Raw genomic sequence first — 15,319 nt, 5'->3', positions numbered from 1 at the left:
AGTAACATCATCATCATCATCATCATGACATCCACATCAAATTGCTCCATCCACATTGCATCTCCACGCCCGCACCGCTCCCGCGGACCAACGCATTGCCCATTCGTCCGTCCGTCGACGCCATCGCCGGCCTGCGAGCTTGTCATTCATCCGCTCCCCCGTCCGGCGATTGGAGCGCCTCGCCGGCGTGCATTTGAATTCCCTCCATCGCAGTTCCCCGTTCGCTTCCCCGTTCGCTTTCCCCGTTCGCTTTCCCCGTTCGCTTTCCCTCGATCGCTTGCGTCCATTCCATCGCCCGTCTCCACCCATTGTATCGCCGTTCCCTCCTCGAGCCTTCCCTGTCATGGCTGCCCCTGTTACCACTGAGCTGGCCACCCTCGGAGCCGGATGCTTTTGGGCAAGTCTGCATGACTGCAACTCCGGCTCTGCAATCGTACCGTCCATCCGCCCGGTCCGAACAGATGCCTCGTCGCAGCATACTGACCCGTCGCCTCCTCTGCTTCCCCAACTCGTTCTGGCACCGTCAACCCTCTAGGGTGTTGAAAAGTCGTTCCGCCGAAAGTTTGCCGGCGCCGGTTTGATCTCGGCAAAGGTCGGCTATGCCGGCGGCGTCGCAACCACCCCCTCATACCGACAGGTGAGTCTGCGGCTGAACACTGGCTTCCATCGTCGGAATGCATCGTTGGATTACATCGTTGGATTCCGAGATACGCTCCCAGACCAAGCAGATCCGCAAATGATGCCTGTTTATCCCTCAGTGCATCAGCTCACAGTTTGTCTTGACACTGTTGCTATCGCAGGTTTGCACAGGACAGACGGGCCATGCCGAAGTTATCCAGATCGAATACGATTCTAGGGTCCTGTCTTATGAAACAATCCTCGACTTCTTGTAAGGAACACTGCATTCCGTCCTATGCAAGAGCGGCTCACACCCAACACAGCCCATGGTCTTGCCTCGGCCTTGAACTTTACTGGACATCACTGCTGCCTCGCACACAGCCTTCTGGCCCCTAGCATACTCAATCTGCCCTTCTCTGGCCTGACTTTGTCGAGCTTGTTCTATTTATTGCGAACCGGTGAATAACGGTATCCTGTTGCTTCGTCCCAGCTTCCGTATGCATGACCCCACGACCCTCAACCGTCAGGGCGGTGATGTTGGCACCCAGTATCGATCATGCATTCTCTTCCATAGCCCCAGCCAGGAGCAGACCGCCAGAAGTGTGATCGACAGGATCCAGCCGTACTTTGGCCATCACAAGATCTCCACCACCCTCGAGCCCTTTCACACCTTCTGGTCCGCGGAGGAATATCATCAGGTAACCTCAGTGGCCACCTTTGTCGTATTCAGATGCGTTCGGAGCGCATCAAAGCTCCATGTTGACATCCTCCATTATACGCCGTTGAATACACCCGATGCTTGCCGCTCTTTCTGTCGCTCTTTCTGTCGCTCTCGCTGCTCACATAACACCAACACTCGGTTCCAACAGGAGTACTTGACCAAGAACCCGGACGGGTACGAGTGTCCCAGCCACTTTGAGCGAACCTGGGAGAGGGTAAGTAGAGTGCAATACAAGCTGTAGCGACAGCATGGGATATCGATAGTGCACGGGAGGAAGTCCCACTTGAGCCATACCCCAATGAACGATTCCGTTGGCATCTTGAGGCTGTCGCTGTTTTCACGCAGCCGTAATCAAACTCTGCGAACAGACAGCATCATCCGCACTCGACTAATTGCACGAATAACCCCACATTGGTTGGCTCCTCGCCTCACGCAGATCAAGAGTCAGTACAGCAGCCTGTAGGCACCGAATCGACTCCGCCCTCGACGCTCGTCTTTCCAGACTTTGACCATGTCATGCAATGGGGCTCGCCTCTGTTCGCTCCGTGTTCAACAGCACCTAGAGCGAAAACTGACGATTACAACTCCTGAACGGTGCTCGTCAAATAAACGCAGTCGCTTCATTTACAGCAAATAGCGGATTGATGGTTTCTCATATGGAACACTCGGCCAGCGCGTCCAACAGCACTGCTAATATCGGTGCCATGTCCAGCAAATTCTGTCGGGGTGTGTCCCGATCCTGTTCATCAGAGAGAAGGAATCGGCCACATCCACTCAATATTGTTGTGAATCTCGAGATAGCCAGTCGTCAAACACCACTGAGAGCGAGCGGAATCTGTGAGCAAATGAATGAGAAGCGTTCCAATCACCAAATGAAATCCGGTACAAATGGCCACCAGTCCATGTAAGAGATGCTGAAGAACGCGTTCCCTTCCTTGAGCAGCTCGCTATTGGCAGCGATCATTGTTGACCTCGTTGGTGGCCAAGCATCTTGGATGGTACTCAGCGGGTTGCGACTTGTCTGACCATGCCCAGAGCGACACCAATGCCGACAGCCGCTGGGGGCTGCTCGCTGCCGCATGCTGATCTCGCCTGCGATCATCAGGCGGCCAGGAATGCAGAGACCAATGATGCTGCATCCTGATACCGTGCGGCCGGCTGAGCGAACTGCCGAGCAACCCACCGAGCAACCCACCGAGCAACCCACCGAACAACCCACCGAGCAACCCACCGAACAATCCACCAAGCCATGATACCGCGCCAGAACAACGTGACTGCCCCAGCGCTTCTCTGGTTGGCCGAGCCGCCCCGCCACTGCCCGCCACCGACCCGCCACCGACGCGTCGATGATACCGACCGATATCGCAACTCTGGTATATCAACCCCCGTCGCCCCGCGATCGCCGATGGAGCCCGCAAACTCTGTCTCTCAACGCTTCCTTTGGGTGAATTCCGACCCTGCGACCGTCCACTGCGCTCTCTTCTCGAACACTGTCGGTCCAAGATCGATCCTCCAGCATTTGCACATCCACACCACTCGCACATCCACACCATCCGCACATCCACATCACCCGCACATCCACACCATCCGCACATCCACAATGTCGACACAATCGCCGTCCTGGATCATTCCTGCCGAGAGCATCACCAACTGGGTCCTCGCTCCCGTCGCCCACGGCGGCTTTGGCGAGGTCTACCGAGCCTCATACAACGGAATCGACGTTGCTGTGAAGCAGCCCTTCCGCGGCCAGAACAATCGGTTGCTGGACGACTTTCGGAAGGAAATCGCCATCTGGAGCAAGCTGAGCCATCCGCACGTCCTGCCGTTCATCGGCGCCTGCGACAACAACTCCAAGCACTGCGTCGTCTCGCCATTCATGCCCAACGGCACACTCCACGCCTATATCAGCAATCCAAGCTCCGTGCGTCCCCTCAACGAAAAGCTCTGTCTCCTCTACCAAGTGGCCTCGGGCATGGCGTATCTGCACGCAAACAACATTGCCCACGGCGACCTGAAGCCGATCAACGTTCTGATGGACAAGTCCTTCTCGGCCGTCATTGCCGACTTTGGCCTGGCCTGCATCCGAGCCGACTCGGACCGAAGCGACAACAGAGAGGGCTCGATTTCCGGCACTCCCGGCTTCATGGCCCCCGAGCTGCTGGGTGGGCCGCACCAAACGCTGATCACCAAGCGCTCGGACGTCTTTGCCTTTGCCATCACTGCGGTCGAGGTCATCAAGGACGGCCGGCCCGCATGGACCCGCAATGGCAACCGCCTGGATAACGGCTCGATCACCAGACATGTTCTTCGCGGCGACCGACCCGCACGCATCAGCGGTGTCTCTGATGACGTCTGGCAGCTCATCAGCGAGTGCTGGGCACAGGCTCCCGACAGTCGCCCAAAGTTCCCCGCCATCGTCGAGGCCCTCGACTGTTACAAGGACTATATCCGCCCGACCCCCGAGCAGCCCAGCTCCTCGGACCCATCGGACCCATCGGACCCACCCAAGTCCCCCGACACATCCAAGTCCTCCCAGGCCGTGTCCGTGGATCTTCCCGCCGACTGCAATCTGTCGCCGTCGATGGTCCAGCGCTTCCGTGCCGGCGATCCCGACGCCGCCCTCGATATCGCCGAGAGCTTGCTCAAGCCGCCAGAGCTGCCGGAGCTGCCAGAGCCGCCGCGGGGTCTGTTCAAGTTCCTTGCCAAGCACACCGCCCACCACTCGGCTTCTCAGCCTTCCCAGCCCTCCCAGCCCAACAACAAAACTCCCCTCCAGATCTTCCAGCATCTGGCCGACGGAGACAACCCCGAGGCCTGCTTCTATCTCGGCTGGATGTACATGATCGGCATGGGTGTCAACCAAGACTTTGAAAAGTCCCTTGAGTACTGGACCAAGGTCCACAAGAAATCTGGCGACCCGATGCTTGCTCCCATCGCCTTGCATATGCAAGGCTGGCTCCGGTATCTCGGTCGCGGAGTGGACAGAGACACCGTCACCGGCATCAAGCAAATCCAGGAGAGCGCAACATACACTTCCGACTTCAAATTTGGCGAGAGATCGTGTCTGAGCGGCTTTGTACTGGTGTCGTCGAGGTCGGCTGCGGCCTGCAAGTACTTTGAGCTCTGTCACATGGGATCCGAGCACGACTGGCTCTGCAAGCATCTGACGGCCGTGTGCTATGTCAACGGGTTCGGCACCGAGCAGGACAAGAACCGGGCCTTCACGATCTTCAAGGAGCTCGCCAAGCAGGGACACAGCGACAGCCAGTACTGGCTCGGACACTGCTATTCCTTCCGTCTGGGAACACTCCGCAGCAGATCAAAGGCGCTGAAGTGGTACTGGGCCTCCGTCGACCAGAACAATGGATACAGCATGTGGGCTCTTGGCGACTGTTTTGCGATGGGCCTGGGAGTCGTCTGCAATCCATTAGCTAGCTTAGATTGGTATATCAAGGCTACCAAACTGGGCTCGAACACCAACGAAGGCAGGGATATACTCATGGATATCATGTTGATGTTAAACTCGTAGGATGCTTATGAGCAACAGCGTCAACAGCCGGCTGAAGGTCGCTCTTGAGAATAAAGTTGATCTGGCAAATGAGACAGTGCAGAGTGCGGCAGTGTTCTCGACGGGGCTATGGGGCTGCAGCCGAGGAGCATATTGCATCGTGGGATGCTCTGTATGAACAGGAACAGAGATGCAGGCAGTAGTCTGCTGAGTATCACCGCCCGCTGCCTGCTGAGGGTCTCGAGGGTCGATCAATCCTCCGTCATCGGTCGGATGAACGTCTTGACCACCCTCATCGCAGTCCTTGGCCGATGGCTCTGGGGTACCAGAACTCTTGTAGACACAGGGCAGCAATAGCTCGATCTTGATCTTGCCAGAGCTGTCTCCTTCCTTGGAGGTTTCACCTTGATGGCTTCTCTGACGCTTCCTGCACTGACGATTGGAGCCTCCCAGTCTGGGCTGCAGGTGTTATTCAGCACTGTATCCCACCTGCCCTCGAGAGCTTGAAACGAACTCGGTGAGGAATCCGTCATCTCAGCGTCTGAATCAAGCTTTGCACCGATGATTGTGCGGTAGTTCAGACTCCCTCGATTTGCTCAGACTCAAGAAACAGTTGACGGAGAAAGCAAAGCAAAGGGTATCCTTTCATGTATACTCCGCACAAAAATCAATAGGACATACTGGATGTGAATCTAGACCTCCACCAACGAAGGCCTCGCCCCAATCACAGGCGTTGATACTTGGAAATTTCGCCAAAGCGGCGGTCTTGACAATTTCTTCTGAAGACAAGTCCCTCAGTTGGCTGTGGCCGATCGACTTACTCAACTCTTCCCGACCAAGTGGACCGTATACGTGCGGGCGATACCTGGCCCTCCAAACTCCTGACTGGCTCTCCTCTGAATGAGTTCAAAGTCGCCTCCTCCGCATTTGCTCCCCGACTGGGAGCCGTCGTCGCTGCCGAGCCACATTCGGCACGGCTCGGACGATGGGCTCGCCAACCGTCTCATCAAATCTGGGTCCAGCCTCGACCCACCGAGCCTGGGCTTTCGCGACGAATCTCCCTTATCTGCCTGCAGCGACGAGGACGAATGCTCTCGAAGCCAGGGCGATATGCCAGCGCGGCGACGGTCCGTGACCATATCGCTGATGCCAACCGAGCGTGTGAACCGAGAGGCGGTTATCGCCAGCGCCCACAGCAGCCGAGTTCACGCCGTCGAATCGCCGAGACTTCATGGGAATGCACCGCAGATCATCTCGCGCGAGGCTTCGATGAGCTCGTGGCAGCCTCCAGAGAGCTGGAAGTCTTTCGTCCTGGAGGCAGACGACATCAGCCTCAAACAACCCTCCTCCAAGCCCAGCACCCCTCCAACCACCGATATCGTCAAATCCACGGGCACGTCCAAGCCCAAACCCAGATTACCGGCCACGATAGCTCATGTGAGCGACGATGAGCTCTCCAAGCATCCATCCGCACACCCACGCCCTTCCGGTGCCGCTACACCCGAATCAAGGCGGTCGGCGTCGGTTTCCAAGAGCCCTTGCGCTCTCAGCCGTGCGAACACGGCCAGCCATCCTGTGTCGGAGCCCGACCTCCTCAGCGAAAAGAAGGGCCAGAGCGTGCACGCCGATGACAGTGATGCAGACCATCGCCTTCTTGGCTCGACTGTGTGTCCGGCATCGCCGAGTATGACTTCCAATCGTGAACAAAGGCGAGTCGAGAAGCTGTTTCCGGAATATTGCAAGACCGAAGTCGTCAACAGTGAGTACACAGTCGCATACCCGATAACAATTCCGCCATGTCGGCTCTTCAAACCCATGTGCCGAGCCATTTTCCCTTCGGAGTTTGTATCTGGCATCTCCACAGACTCACAAATAGACTGATCCGCGACTCTCTTCGATATGCCCGCAGGCTTCAGCTGCGCGCTGGAGAAAGATGTCCTTTGGCAAGGAAAGATGTACATTACTGGGTCCCACGTCTTGTTCCACGGAAATATCTTTGCCCGGACCGTCGACATTGTGTTGCCCTTTGAAGAAATCATCTCGATCGAGAAAAAATCGACGGTGGTGATGTTTCCGAATGCGATCAGGATATGCACCACCTCCAAGAAGGTCGGTGACATCATCTGCCCTCGGCGGGAAGCACACTCTTGTTCGTCCGATCGTCATCCACGCATGTGCGATATCACGTTGGGCTGTCCAATGCTGGTACCCGACTCACCGACCTACCGACTGACCCATCGTGACCTTCTTTGGCACTGCTAGTGTGTCTTTTCGTCTTTCCTGAAGCGCGATTCGGCATATCATTGTCTGGTAAATGCATGGTGCCGACTGGTAAGCCCCGTATGCGGTCGGTGGATGCATAACCCAATGATCCGGGGATGTCATCAAGGCGTTGTTCGTGCTTATGACTGATGAGCTCACAATCGCCGTTATCCCACATGTTTCCGCAACGTGCTATCGCCATCCCGAATCTCGATCCACGCTCCTCAGACAAGGAAGCCACATCTCTTGGAGAGCAACGACGATGAAGCACCCAGTGCCAGCAGAGACGAAGACGACAACCGCCGGAGCGAGGTTTCAACTACGATGGCGAGTTTCCGAGGCGAGTCACTCAGCGCTGCGTGGTCCGAGACACCCGATCAACAGCATCGTTTGAGGTACTGGCTGGTCGACTGATTTCGCGATCATAACACGGCAAGCTCGGGAAATGGTGTGAGGTCCTGTTGCGGGTGCTCTTTGCATCTGGAGGGCCGAAGCGGAGCAGCGCAGCTGGTATGCTTACACGCATTCAAACTATCCTTCTTGATGGGGGCATGGCGCTGTAACCACGCTTGCCGTTCAACACAGTCTTTCGAACTCACGAGCGCCAAGCAAGATCGATGTCGATGTCGTGCTCAATTCTCAGCGGCTGGCATCGATTGCCCCCGGTCCTGCCCCAAACACACCGCAGCTCCTCACAACGGGCCTGACGCCTACAGCAACATTGCAATCGCGCAAGCCTTCCAGTAGCTCGATCGGCCCTCCTGTTCCTCTCGAGCCTCTCTCCAAGGGCCCTGGTCTCGCGGTCCCGATCCCTGGCGCGGACCCGGTCTCATCCGAAGACACGGACGAGATTCCATCCTGGCGCAAGTACAAGTACAAGATCTTGGATGAAGTCATCGAGATGGATCCGCCAGCCATCTTTGAGCTCTTGTTTGGCTCGAATGGATCGGATGTGATCCGAGCAACACATGCCAAGCGCAAGACCGCCGACGTGCATTTTGAGCCGTGGGAGCAAGTCGCCGATGGACAGGGGCAACGACGTCTGGTGACCTACTGTCCAACATACAAGACCACGATGAGTATGTCAGAGGCGGGATGGCAGTTTTCTATCCCCCCCCCCAGGCACTAATCGGGAGAACGATGGAAATGAACCTGCCTCGTGTCTTTGAGCACGAGCAACTGACTTTCTGCCTTGCATCATTCACGTCCCTCTCTGTTGCCCCTCCAATGCTCAACCCCAGCTCAAAAAAAGATTGCTCAATGCACCGAGAGCCAGACTGTGGTCTCTATGGAGAAGGGGTGAGTGTCAGTTTTGTTCTGCTCAGGATGGATGCTGACTTTTTTTCCCCCTTTCACTGTAAATGGTCTCAGCTTTGAGCCCGTGTATGAGCCTTGATGGGCCGCGACTACTCGAAGGCTGACTGCCGAACTGCTGATACTGGCGTGGCTTCGCGTGTATTGGGTCACTTTCCTGCTGAAGGACAAGGTACTTCGTTGACTGCGTCATCAAAACACCAAATGTGCCTTACGGCAGCGACTTTGAGACGCACAACCTCTACAGCATCGAGCCAGCCGAAGTCGGCAAGTCGCGACTGATTGTCACCGCAAGCGCTGTGTTCCACCGAAAGCTGATATGGAAAGGTGCGGGAGCGATTCTGAAATTTCTACAGCTCCGGTAGAAAACAGCACTCGCTGTGCGGTGCTGGATTCCGGTGGCTGTGATCTCTTTCCGCACGGCACTTGCGACTGGGCTGCAACCTGGGCCTGCCACTGCCACTGCGACGTGTCGACTCTGCGATTTTGGAAGCCGGCTTGACTCCCTTCCCACCTGCAGTACCGCTCACTCACTTGTGTTCTTTCTGCATCTATCGTATTCACCGACCTGCTGTCGGGCATGGCAGATCGAATCGAGGTGGGAAGTATCGAGAGCTCGGAGCACTTTGCAAAGGAGCTCTGTAAACAGATCCGCAAGTATCTCAGGCGCAAGAACCAAGTCCCAGACCCAGCCTCGATGGCGGCTGTGGGCGGGGGTTCTGTGCAGACCCCGACGCTGCTATCGGTATCACCTTCGACTTTGGCTTCAGCTTCGCAAACCAAGGCAGGGGCGGATTCGGCTGTGAGCGTCGGGTCGGTGCTCACCGTCATCCAAGGGTGGCTGTGGTTCCTGTGCTGGACGATGTGGAAGCAACTCTATGAGCAACTCTTGGTCCTCGTGGTCGGCAGTCCATCTTTGTCGGAGAGCAACGGTGCAGCAACATCCCCGGAGCGGCTCGGCGAGTCGAGCGAGCCCGAGTCCCTCGAGCATCTGGAGAGCGAAGGAACGACCAAGCGACGCCGACGGTCGCTGAAATGGCGCTCGGTGGGCAAACCTTCGCACCGGACGATTGGCAAGATGCATGTCTCCATGGCCGAGATGACCCGGCACAGCCTTGAAACGATTCCCGGGTCGTTTTCGTCGTTCATGCGGGCTTCTGGACGCAACTCCTCGACAGCGTCGCTCGGAAGTCGATCGCTGCTTGCGCTGGATGGTCACCCCGGCCCTCGGTCCCGGCCTCGGTTGACGCTCGTGATCCTGGCCGTCTTTGCCATCACTTTGGCTCTCGCTGTTTTCAATCTTTACTCCATAGTGGCGCTTCGGGGTCAAGTCAATGCTCTCTTTGACGACCTCAAGTCCCGCGAGCCCGGTATCGCAGCTAGGTCCGGTGATGCTAGTGCCTCAGCCGAGCCGTCCTTGCCGACCCCGCCAGTGGACTTTCGCCCCAACCAGACCGACTATATCGACGGCCAGCGTCGGATTTATCTCAGGCTGACCCGGCGTCTGGACCAAAAGATCTTTTCGATGAAGCGGCGGCTCCTGGATCTCAACCGGGCCGTCGCCAAGCTGGGCCCGCATGCCCGGCACTTTGAGTGGGAGCTATCCGAAGCACTCGAGCACTATCGGCATCCCACCCGTCATGAGGACGGGCACCATCCCGACCATGGTCGAGAAGACAAGCCTGAGCCCGCTGCTGCTCTATACGGGGCTGCATCGACACCAGCGCCAAGCAAGGTATTATCGAACAAGCGGCGGCCACGGAACTCACAGTCCAACCGCAAAGCCGCTGGTGCTGTTCTTGTGTGCCGGCGGCCCTGGGGCCCAACAGCAGGCGAGGAAGAGCGGTGGGCATGAGTAATGCAGACGGATCCAAAAACCCGTCCTCGATCCAAGAGTAGACATTTGTGGACTGGACAGCGTTTGCTCTTGCTCGATCCAATCCAATCCATGTATTCAAAACACCACGTTCAGATTGAAAGGGAAAGAGTGCCCATCTGTGTTCCTTCACCTTCACCCACTACCGTCGTTGATTTGGTCATGGCGGGAGTGTATTCAGGACCCAGAAAAAAACGACAGCCCTGGCTCAGAACAGGGTACGCTGGAAGCAGAGACGGACCCTCGGACGGGAGCAAATGTAGGTCAGGTGGGATCATATAGGGGAATAGCAGCGATCGACAAAGATCAGGAGAGATCAGGCAGAGAGAGGAAGAAAAGGAAAAGAAAGAAAAAGAAAAAGACAGGAGGAGGGATGACAGTAGACCAAGAACCAAGGGGTGGGGGAGGAAGGGTGAAGCAAAGGGAAAGAAAGTACAAGGCGTAAAGTTCAAAGGAGTCATCTATACATTCGGCTATTTTTTTTTTTTTTGGGATTGATTGATGCTATTGTGGTTGCTATTGTTTCTTGTTATGGATTTGGCGTGCTTTATTCACACCTTCACCATCGCCTCTAGGCTATCAAGGCTTAACGCTGCTTTGTGTAGGTTTGGCTGCGCTGTCTGATGGCGTTGGTCTTTCTCAACATAATGAGACGGAAGAGAGGCTCCTGGAAGGCGACCATGTCGTAGTGCTTGCAGAACTCGTTGGCGAGCTGGGAGGGATCATCGTGCTGAGGGAGGGGAAAGAAGATGAGGGGAGGAGAGGAGGAATGAGGGAGCAGGGTGTTGGCAAGCGCAGCCGCAAATCGCAAATCGCAAAAGAAAAGTGACACATGTGTTAGTCGTGATGGCTCTACGGGTACAAAGTGAAGTAATCTCCACAGACCAGATGCGAGAGAGAGAGACTCGCCGATGGCAGCGTCCAGGATCCGATGAAACCGCGAAAAGCACCTCACCCCATCCCGCGGAGGGGGGGGGGAGACAGCCATCGACACAGCGCGTGCACGATGTACACGATACATACCTCGTGGACCGACAGGTTCTGGTGCTCGCCGCTCTTGGTTTCGATCTTGAGCTTCAGCAGCAGCTTGCCACGGTTCGAGCTCGAGAAGGTAAAGTCGCCAGCGACCTTGGTAGGTTCGGCGGACTTTTGGTTGCCGCGATCAAAGTAGACGCCCGGGGCGGCGGCGCCAGTGCTGCCAAAGGGCTTGCCGATAGCGGGAGCGGAAGGATTAGCGGCAACGGCGGCGGCGGCAGCAGCAGTCGGGGCGGGAGCGGGGGCAACGGGGGCGGAGGAGCTCCAGTTGTTGGCGAGCTTGGCCGGGGTGTTGTCCCAGCCGGCGCCGGCAGCAATGCGGAGACCGGCAGCAGGGGCCTGCTTTTGCTGGATTGACTGGATCTGCTGCTGAACAAAGGACGACTGCTGGACCTGTGGAGTGACGGGAGTACCCCAGCTGGTGACCATGTTGGTGGAAGGGGGGCTGGCCTGGGCCCAGGGGTCGGCGACGACGGTCGAGGTGCCCTGGGATCCAGGCGGGCGGGACCAGGGATCGACAAAGGTTTGGCTGGGCTGGGTCGGGCCCGAGTAGGACCAGGTCGAGCTCTGCGAAGTGAGCTGCGAGGGGTTGGTCCAGGCCGTGGGGTTGGTGCCCCAGGGGGCAGGCGGGGCCGCCGCAGGGATGGCGGAGGGCCAGGGGCCCTTTTCGGCGGCGGGAGCGGCCGACTGCTGGTGCTCGGGCTGGGCAGCAACGGCGGCGGCAGCGGCATTGGAGGGGAGGATACTGCCCTGACTCTCGGGCGTGATCGAAAAGTTGCGGCTCTGGCGGCGACGGCCCGAAGCAATGAGCAGAGGCTGTTCCTCACCGCTGGCGCCCTTGGTGGCAGGAGCGGCAGGCGAGCTGATGGTCGAGGGGGTGTTGGGCTCGGTCGTGGCGCTGCTGAGGACCTGGGAGATGGAGCCGACGGACTGGCGAGCGGCCCGGCCAGAGGCCAGCAGAATGCCGCCTTCGACAGGAGCAGCCGACAGAGGAGCCGCGGATACGGGGGCGGGCGAGGCCGGAGGCAGACCAGCGCTGGTGGTGTTGATGGGGCTGCCGTTCCACTTGGAGGTCGCGATGGCGCCGATCTGCGAGCGACGCTTGCCCGAGGCCAGGGGAATGGCGGTGGTGCTCGAGCCCGATGGGGCAGAGGCAGCGACCGGGGTGCTGGGGGTCGCCGGAGCAGCGGCCGGGGTCGAGGAGGCCGCCGTGGCCATGGGAGGGACCATGGGCGTCGACAGGATGGCGGGCTGGATAACGGGCGGGGTCTGGACCCAGGGGTCGGCGGGCTTGACAGCAACAGGGGCAATGACCGGGGCGGCAGGGGTGATGGTCGAGGCGGCGCTGACGGTGCTCAACTGCGACGGGCTCGACGTGCGCGAGATGCCCGCACCAAAGCCGGCAGCAGCGGCAGCGGCGGCGGTATCGACTCCGGTGTTGCCGTCGACAATAATCGGGGGGCGGTCGAAGCTCATGCTGGCACCACGAGAGCGACGGCGCTCGCGGATGCGCTCCTGGCGCTCGGCGCGCTCGGCTTCGTCCTTGACCGAAGTCTTGGAATTGGAGCGACGCAGCGAGGTGCGGCGGGAGAGCGAGGCGGTCGAGTACTCGGAGTAGTTGTCGGGCTCCTGGGACATGCGGCCCTGCTCCGAGACAAAGGTCTTTTCGAAGCGCCGGCGCTGCTCCTCGAGGTCCTCGGCCTCGGTGAGGTATGCGCCCGAGTACGAGACACCGACCTTGAAGGGGATGTGATGGTTGCGGGAGTGGGCGTCGCCATGGCGGTCCGGGGTGGCCGGGGGAGTGATGAGCTGCACACTCGAGTTGTGGCTGGCAAGGCGGCGGATGGCATCATCCTCAAGGGTGCACTCGAGGTCGTCCTGGTAGGTGGCGTACGACTGGATGTAGGTGCCGAGGATGAGCTCGCAGCCGTCCAAGACCAGGAGCGAGAGCTTGGTGCACTTTTGGGCAACGAGCACCACGGCCGAGGGGGTGATCAGGTCGCAGGCCGACATGTACAGATGCTCGAGGCTGCCGCCGTGGTTGACACCGCTTCGGACGGCGATGGCCTGCAGCGAGAGATCGGTGATGCTGTCACAGAAGGAGCAGTCGAGGAGTCGCAGCTTGGGGCAGCAGTTGGAGATCTTGACGATCGAGTCGTCGGTGATGAGCGTGCAGGACTCGACAATGAGGGTCTCGAGGCTGGGACAGTGCGCGGCAGCAAAGCGCAACAGGTCGTCGACCACGGGGGTGTTGCGCAGGTTGAGATGCTTGAGGGGGCGGGTCCACTTGTGCGAGGACAGATCCAGGCCGGTGACCTCGTCGGCGTTCTGGCACTCGGAGAGATCCAGGCGCAAGAGCGACTCGCAGCTGACGACAATGTTGTGCAGCGAGGCGACGGTCAGGTTCGTGAAGCTGAGGTCGAGCGACTCGAGACTCTTGCAGTTCTTGGTGAGCGTGGGAATGAACGAGTCGGTGATGGGGCAGCCGGGGAGATCGACGCGGCGCAGGTTCTGGCAGTAGTGCGAGAGCGAGCGGACGAGCATGTTGGAGATGTGGAAGCAGTTCTCGAGCCGGAAGACCTGCAGGCTGGTGCAGAGCTTGAGGGCAGCGTCGAGATCGCCCATGTACAAGTTGTCGGCGGCGATGCCGGAGATGCTGAGCTCAAAGATGAAGGACGGATAGTTGTAGTAGGGAAGAGGTGTGTTGAGCAGACCCATGAGCCGCTCGAACGAGTCCGAGCTCTGCAGGGGCGGGGCACGGTACATGGACATGGCGACCTGCAGCGACCACTCCTTGCAGACCAGGAGCAGAGAGACCTGGTCCTGATGCTCCTCAAGGAACTCGATGATGGTCGAGAAGAACTTGGGAGGAAGGGCGACCTGGAGCTGCGAGGCGGGAAGGATTGGGTGCGATTGATGTGCGATAGTTTGATGGGGGGTGGCGGGTTGATGGTTGGATCGAGTCGATGCCATCGAGGGTTGATCCGGGTCGCCAGAGTGAGTGAATGGATAAAGAATGGATGGATGGATGAAAGATGCCCGGGTGAGTGAGTGAATGGATAAAGAATGCCCGGGTGAGTGAGTGAATGGATAAAGAATGCCCGGGTGAGTATATATACAGCAGTTGGCGACAGAGTTCACCGGCAGCGACATAACACCACGATGCAGGCTGCTCTGGGTGGCAGCGCAGGCCACCAATCGGTCGCGCGAGGAAGCCGTTCTGCTCTGTACCTTTGACATATTGCCTGATTTGCAGAGGATTGGTGTCAAGTTGCCGAGGGAAAGCACATCGAGCAGACACCGAGGCGAGTCGAGTCGATGGAACACAGAGTCGAGCGGATGAGTGGCAAGCATACAACGAAACGAATAAGCAGCAGCGAGCGATGAGGGACCGCAGTCCACAGACAGCCACGATTGCGGGCTCTTCAGGCACCACCAGGCCGCCGCCGCCGCCACTGCTGCTGCCGCCGCTGCTCATACAGCCACCTCCATGCGGTCGTCAACTTACTCAGCGAACGTTGTTATCGTGGCGGAGAGCCCGGCGACAGAGACAGGGAGGGTTCAGGTCCGAGCAAGGAAAGGCGGATAAAGCACCGGCGGAAACAGGGGGTGCAGCAAACGGTGCTTGATGCGAGAACGAAACGGAGGCCAAGGGTAGCCAAGGGAAGGAAACGAAAGAAGGAAAAAACGACCCGTGGTCCAACGAGAACCTGGTCCCAGCGAGCCGGGGGTGAGGCCGAGGGGGTTCGTTGCGATACGAGACAGGAGAGGGGGTTCGTTGCGGTGCGAGGAGATATGGGGGCGTTTGTGGTTAGCGAGCGAGCCTGGCGAAGAGCATCGATGGATCGAACACAACAACTCCAAAGACTCGAGTGGACAGGCCGGCCCCAGACGGATGCCATCTGGTGGGTGCGGCTTGCGGGTGTGTCCCCGATGGATGTCGCTCGTTTGATGGACGTCGTTTGATGGACGTCGCTGCTGCAGA

General features: G+C 58.5%; 4 protein-coding genes across 4 annotated transcripts; 3 read left to right on the top strand and 1 right to left on the bottom strand.

Moving 5' to 3' along the window:
• The first annotated feature begins 91 nt into the window (after positions 1-91).
• BJ171DRAFT_533818 (peptide methionine sulfoxide reductase MsrA) lies at positions 92-2,198 on the top strand. The gene is made up of 7 exons (XM_053112816.1): positions 92-213; positions 252-397; positions 536-637; positions 801-889; positions 1,109-1,316; positions 1,488-1,553; positions 1,776-2,198. The coding sequence occupies exons 2-7, from the start codon at positions 344-346 to the stop codon at positions 1,800-1,802; spliced, it is 546 nt and encodes a 181-aa protein (XP_052962059.1). The 5' UTR covers positions 92-213; positions 252-343; the 3' UTR covers positions 1,803-2,198.
• A 587-nt stretch (positions 2,199-2,785) lies between these two features.
• On the top strand, positions 2,786-4,934 carry BJ171DRAFT_313867 (kinase-like domain-containing protein; the record flags this gene model as incomplete). The annotated part of the gene is made up of 2 exons (XM_053107115.1): positions 2,786-2,864; positions 2,899-4,934. Coding segments are annotated over 2 exons (2,049 nt in total), but the record flags the coding sequence as incomplete, so codon positions are not given.
• Positions 4,935-5,747: 813 nt separating this feature from the next.
• BJ171DRAFT_480642 (uncharacterized protein) lies at positions 5,748-10,278 on the top strand (the record flags this gene model as incomplete). Its single annotated transcript, XM_053108934.1, has 8 exons — positions 5,748-6,606; positions 6,757-6,956; positions 7,110-7,178; positions 7,338-7,504; positions 7,695-8,188; positions 8,351-8,408; positions 8,596-8,750; positions 9,011-10,278. The coding sequence occupies 8 exons, from the start codon at positions 5,748-5,750 to the stop codon at positions 10,276-10,278; spliced, it is 3,270 nt and encodes a 1,089-aa protein (XP_052962057.1).
• Positions 10,279-10,581: 303 nt separating this feature from the next.
• Positions 10,582-15,072, bottom strand: BJ171DRAFT_313843 (uncharacterized protein). The gene is made up of 4 exons (XM_053107114.1): positions 14,843-15,072; positions 14,566-14,579; positions 11,323-14,220; positions 10,582-11,029 (listed from the first exon to the last, which is right to left on the bottom strand). The coding sequence occupies exons 2-4, from the start codon at positions 14,572-14,574 to the stop codon at positions 10,886-10,888; spliced, it is 3,051 nt and encodes a 1,016-aa protein (XP_052962056.1). The 5' UTR covers positions 14,575-14,579; positions 14,843-15,072; the 3' UTR covers positions 10,582-10,885.
• Positions 15,073-15,319: the final 247 nt, after the last annotated feature.

The sequence above is a fragment of the Polychytrium aggregatum genome, assembly GCF_025602895.1.
Source record: "Polychytrium aggregatum strain JEL109 chromosome Unknown BJ171scaffold_91, whole genome shotgun sequence".
Classification (NCBI taxonomy): domain Eukaryota; kingdom Fungi; phylum Chytridiomycota; class Chytridiomycetes; order Polychytriales; genus Polychytrium; species Polychytrium aggregatum.
The sequence above is the reverse complement of the archived record's forward strand: the minus strand, read 5'-3'. Positions and strand labels throughout refer to the sequence as shown.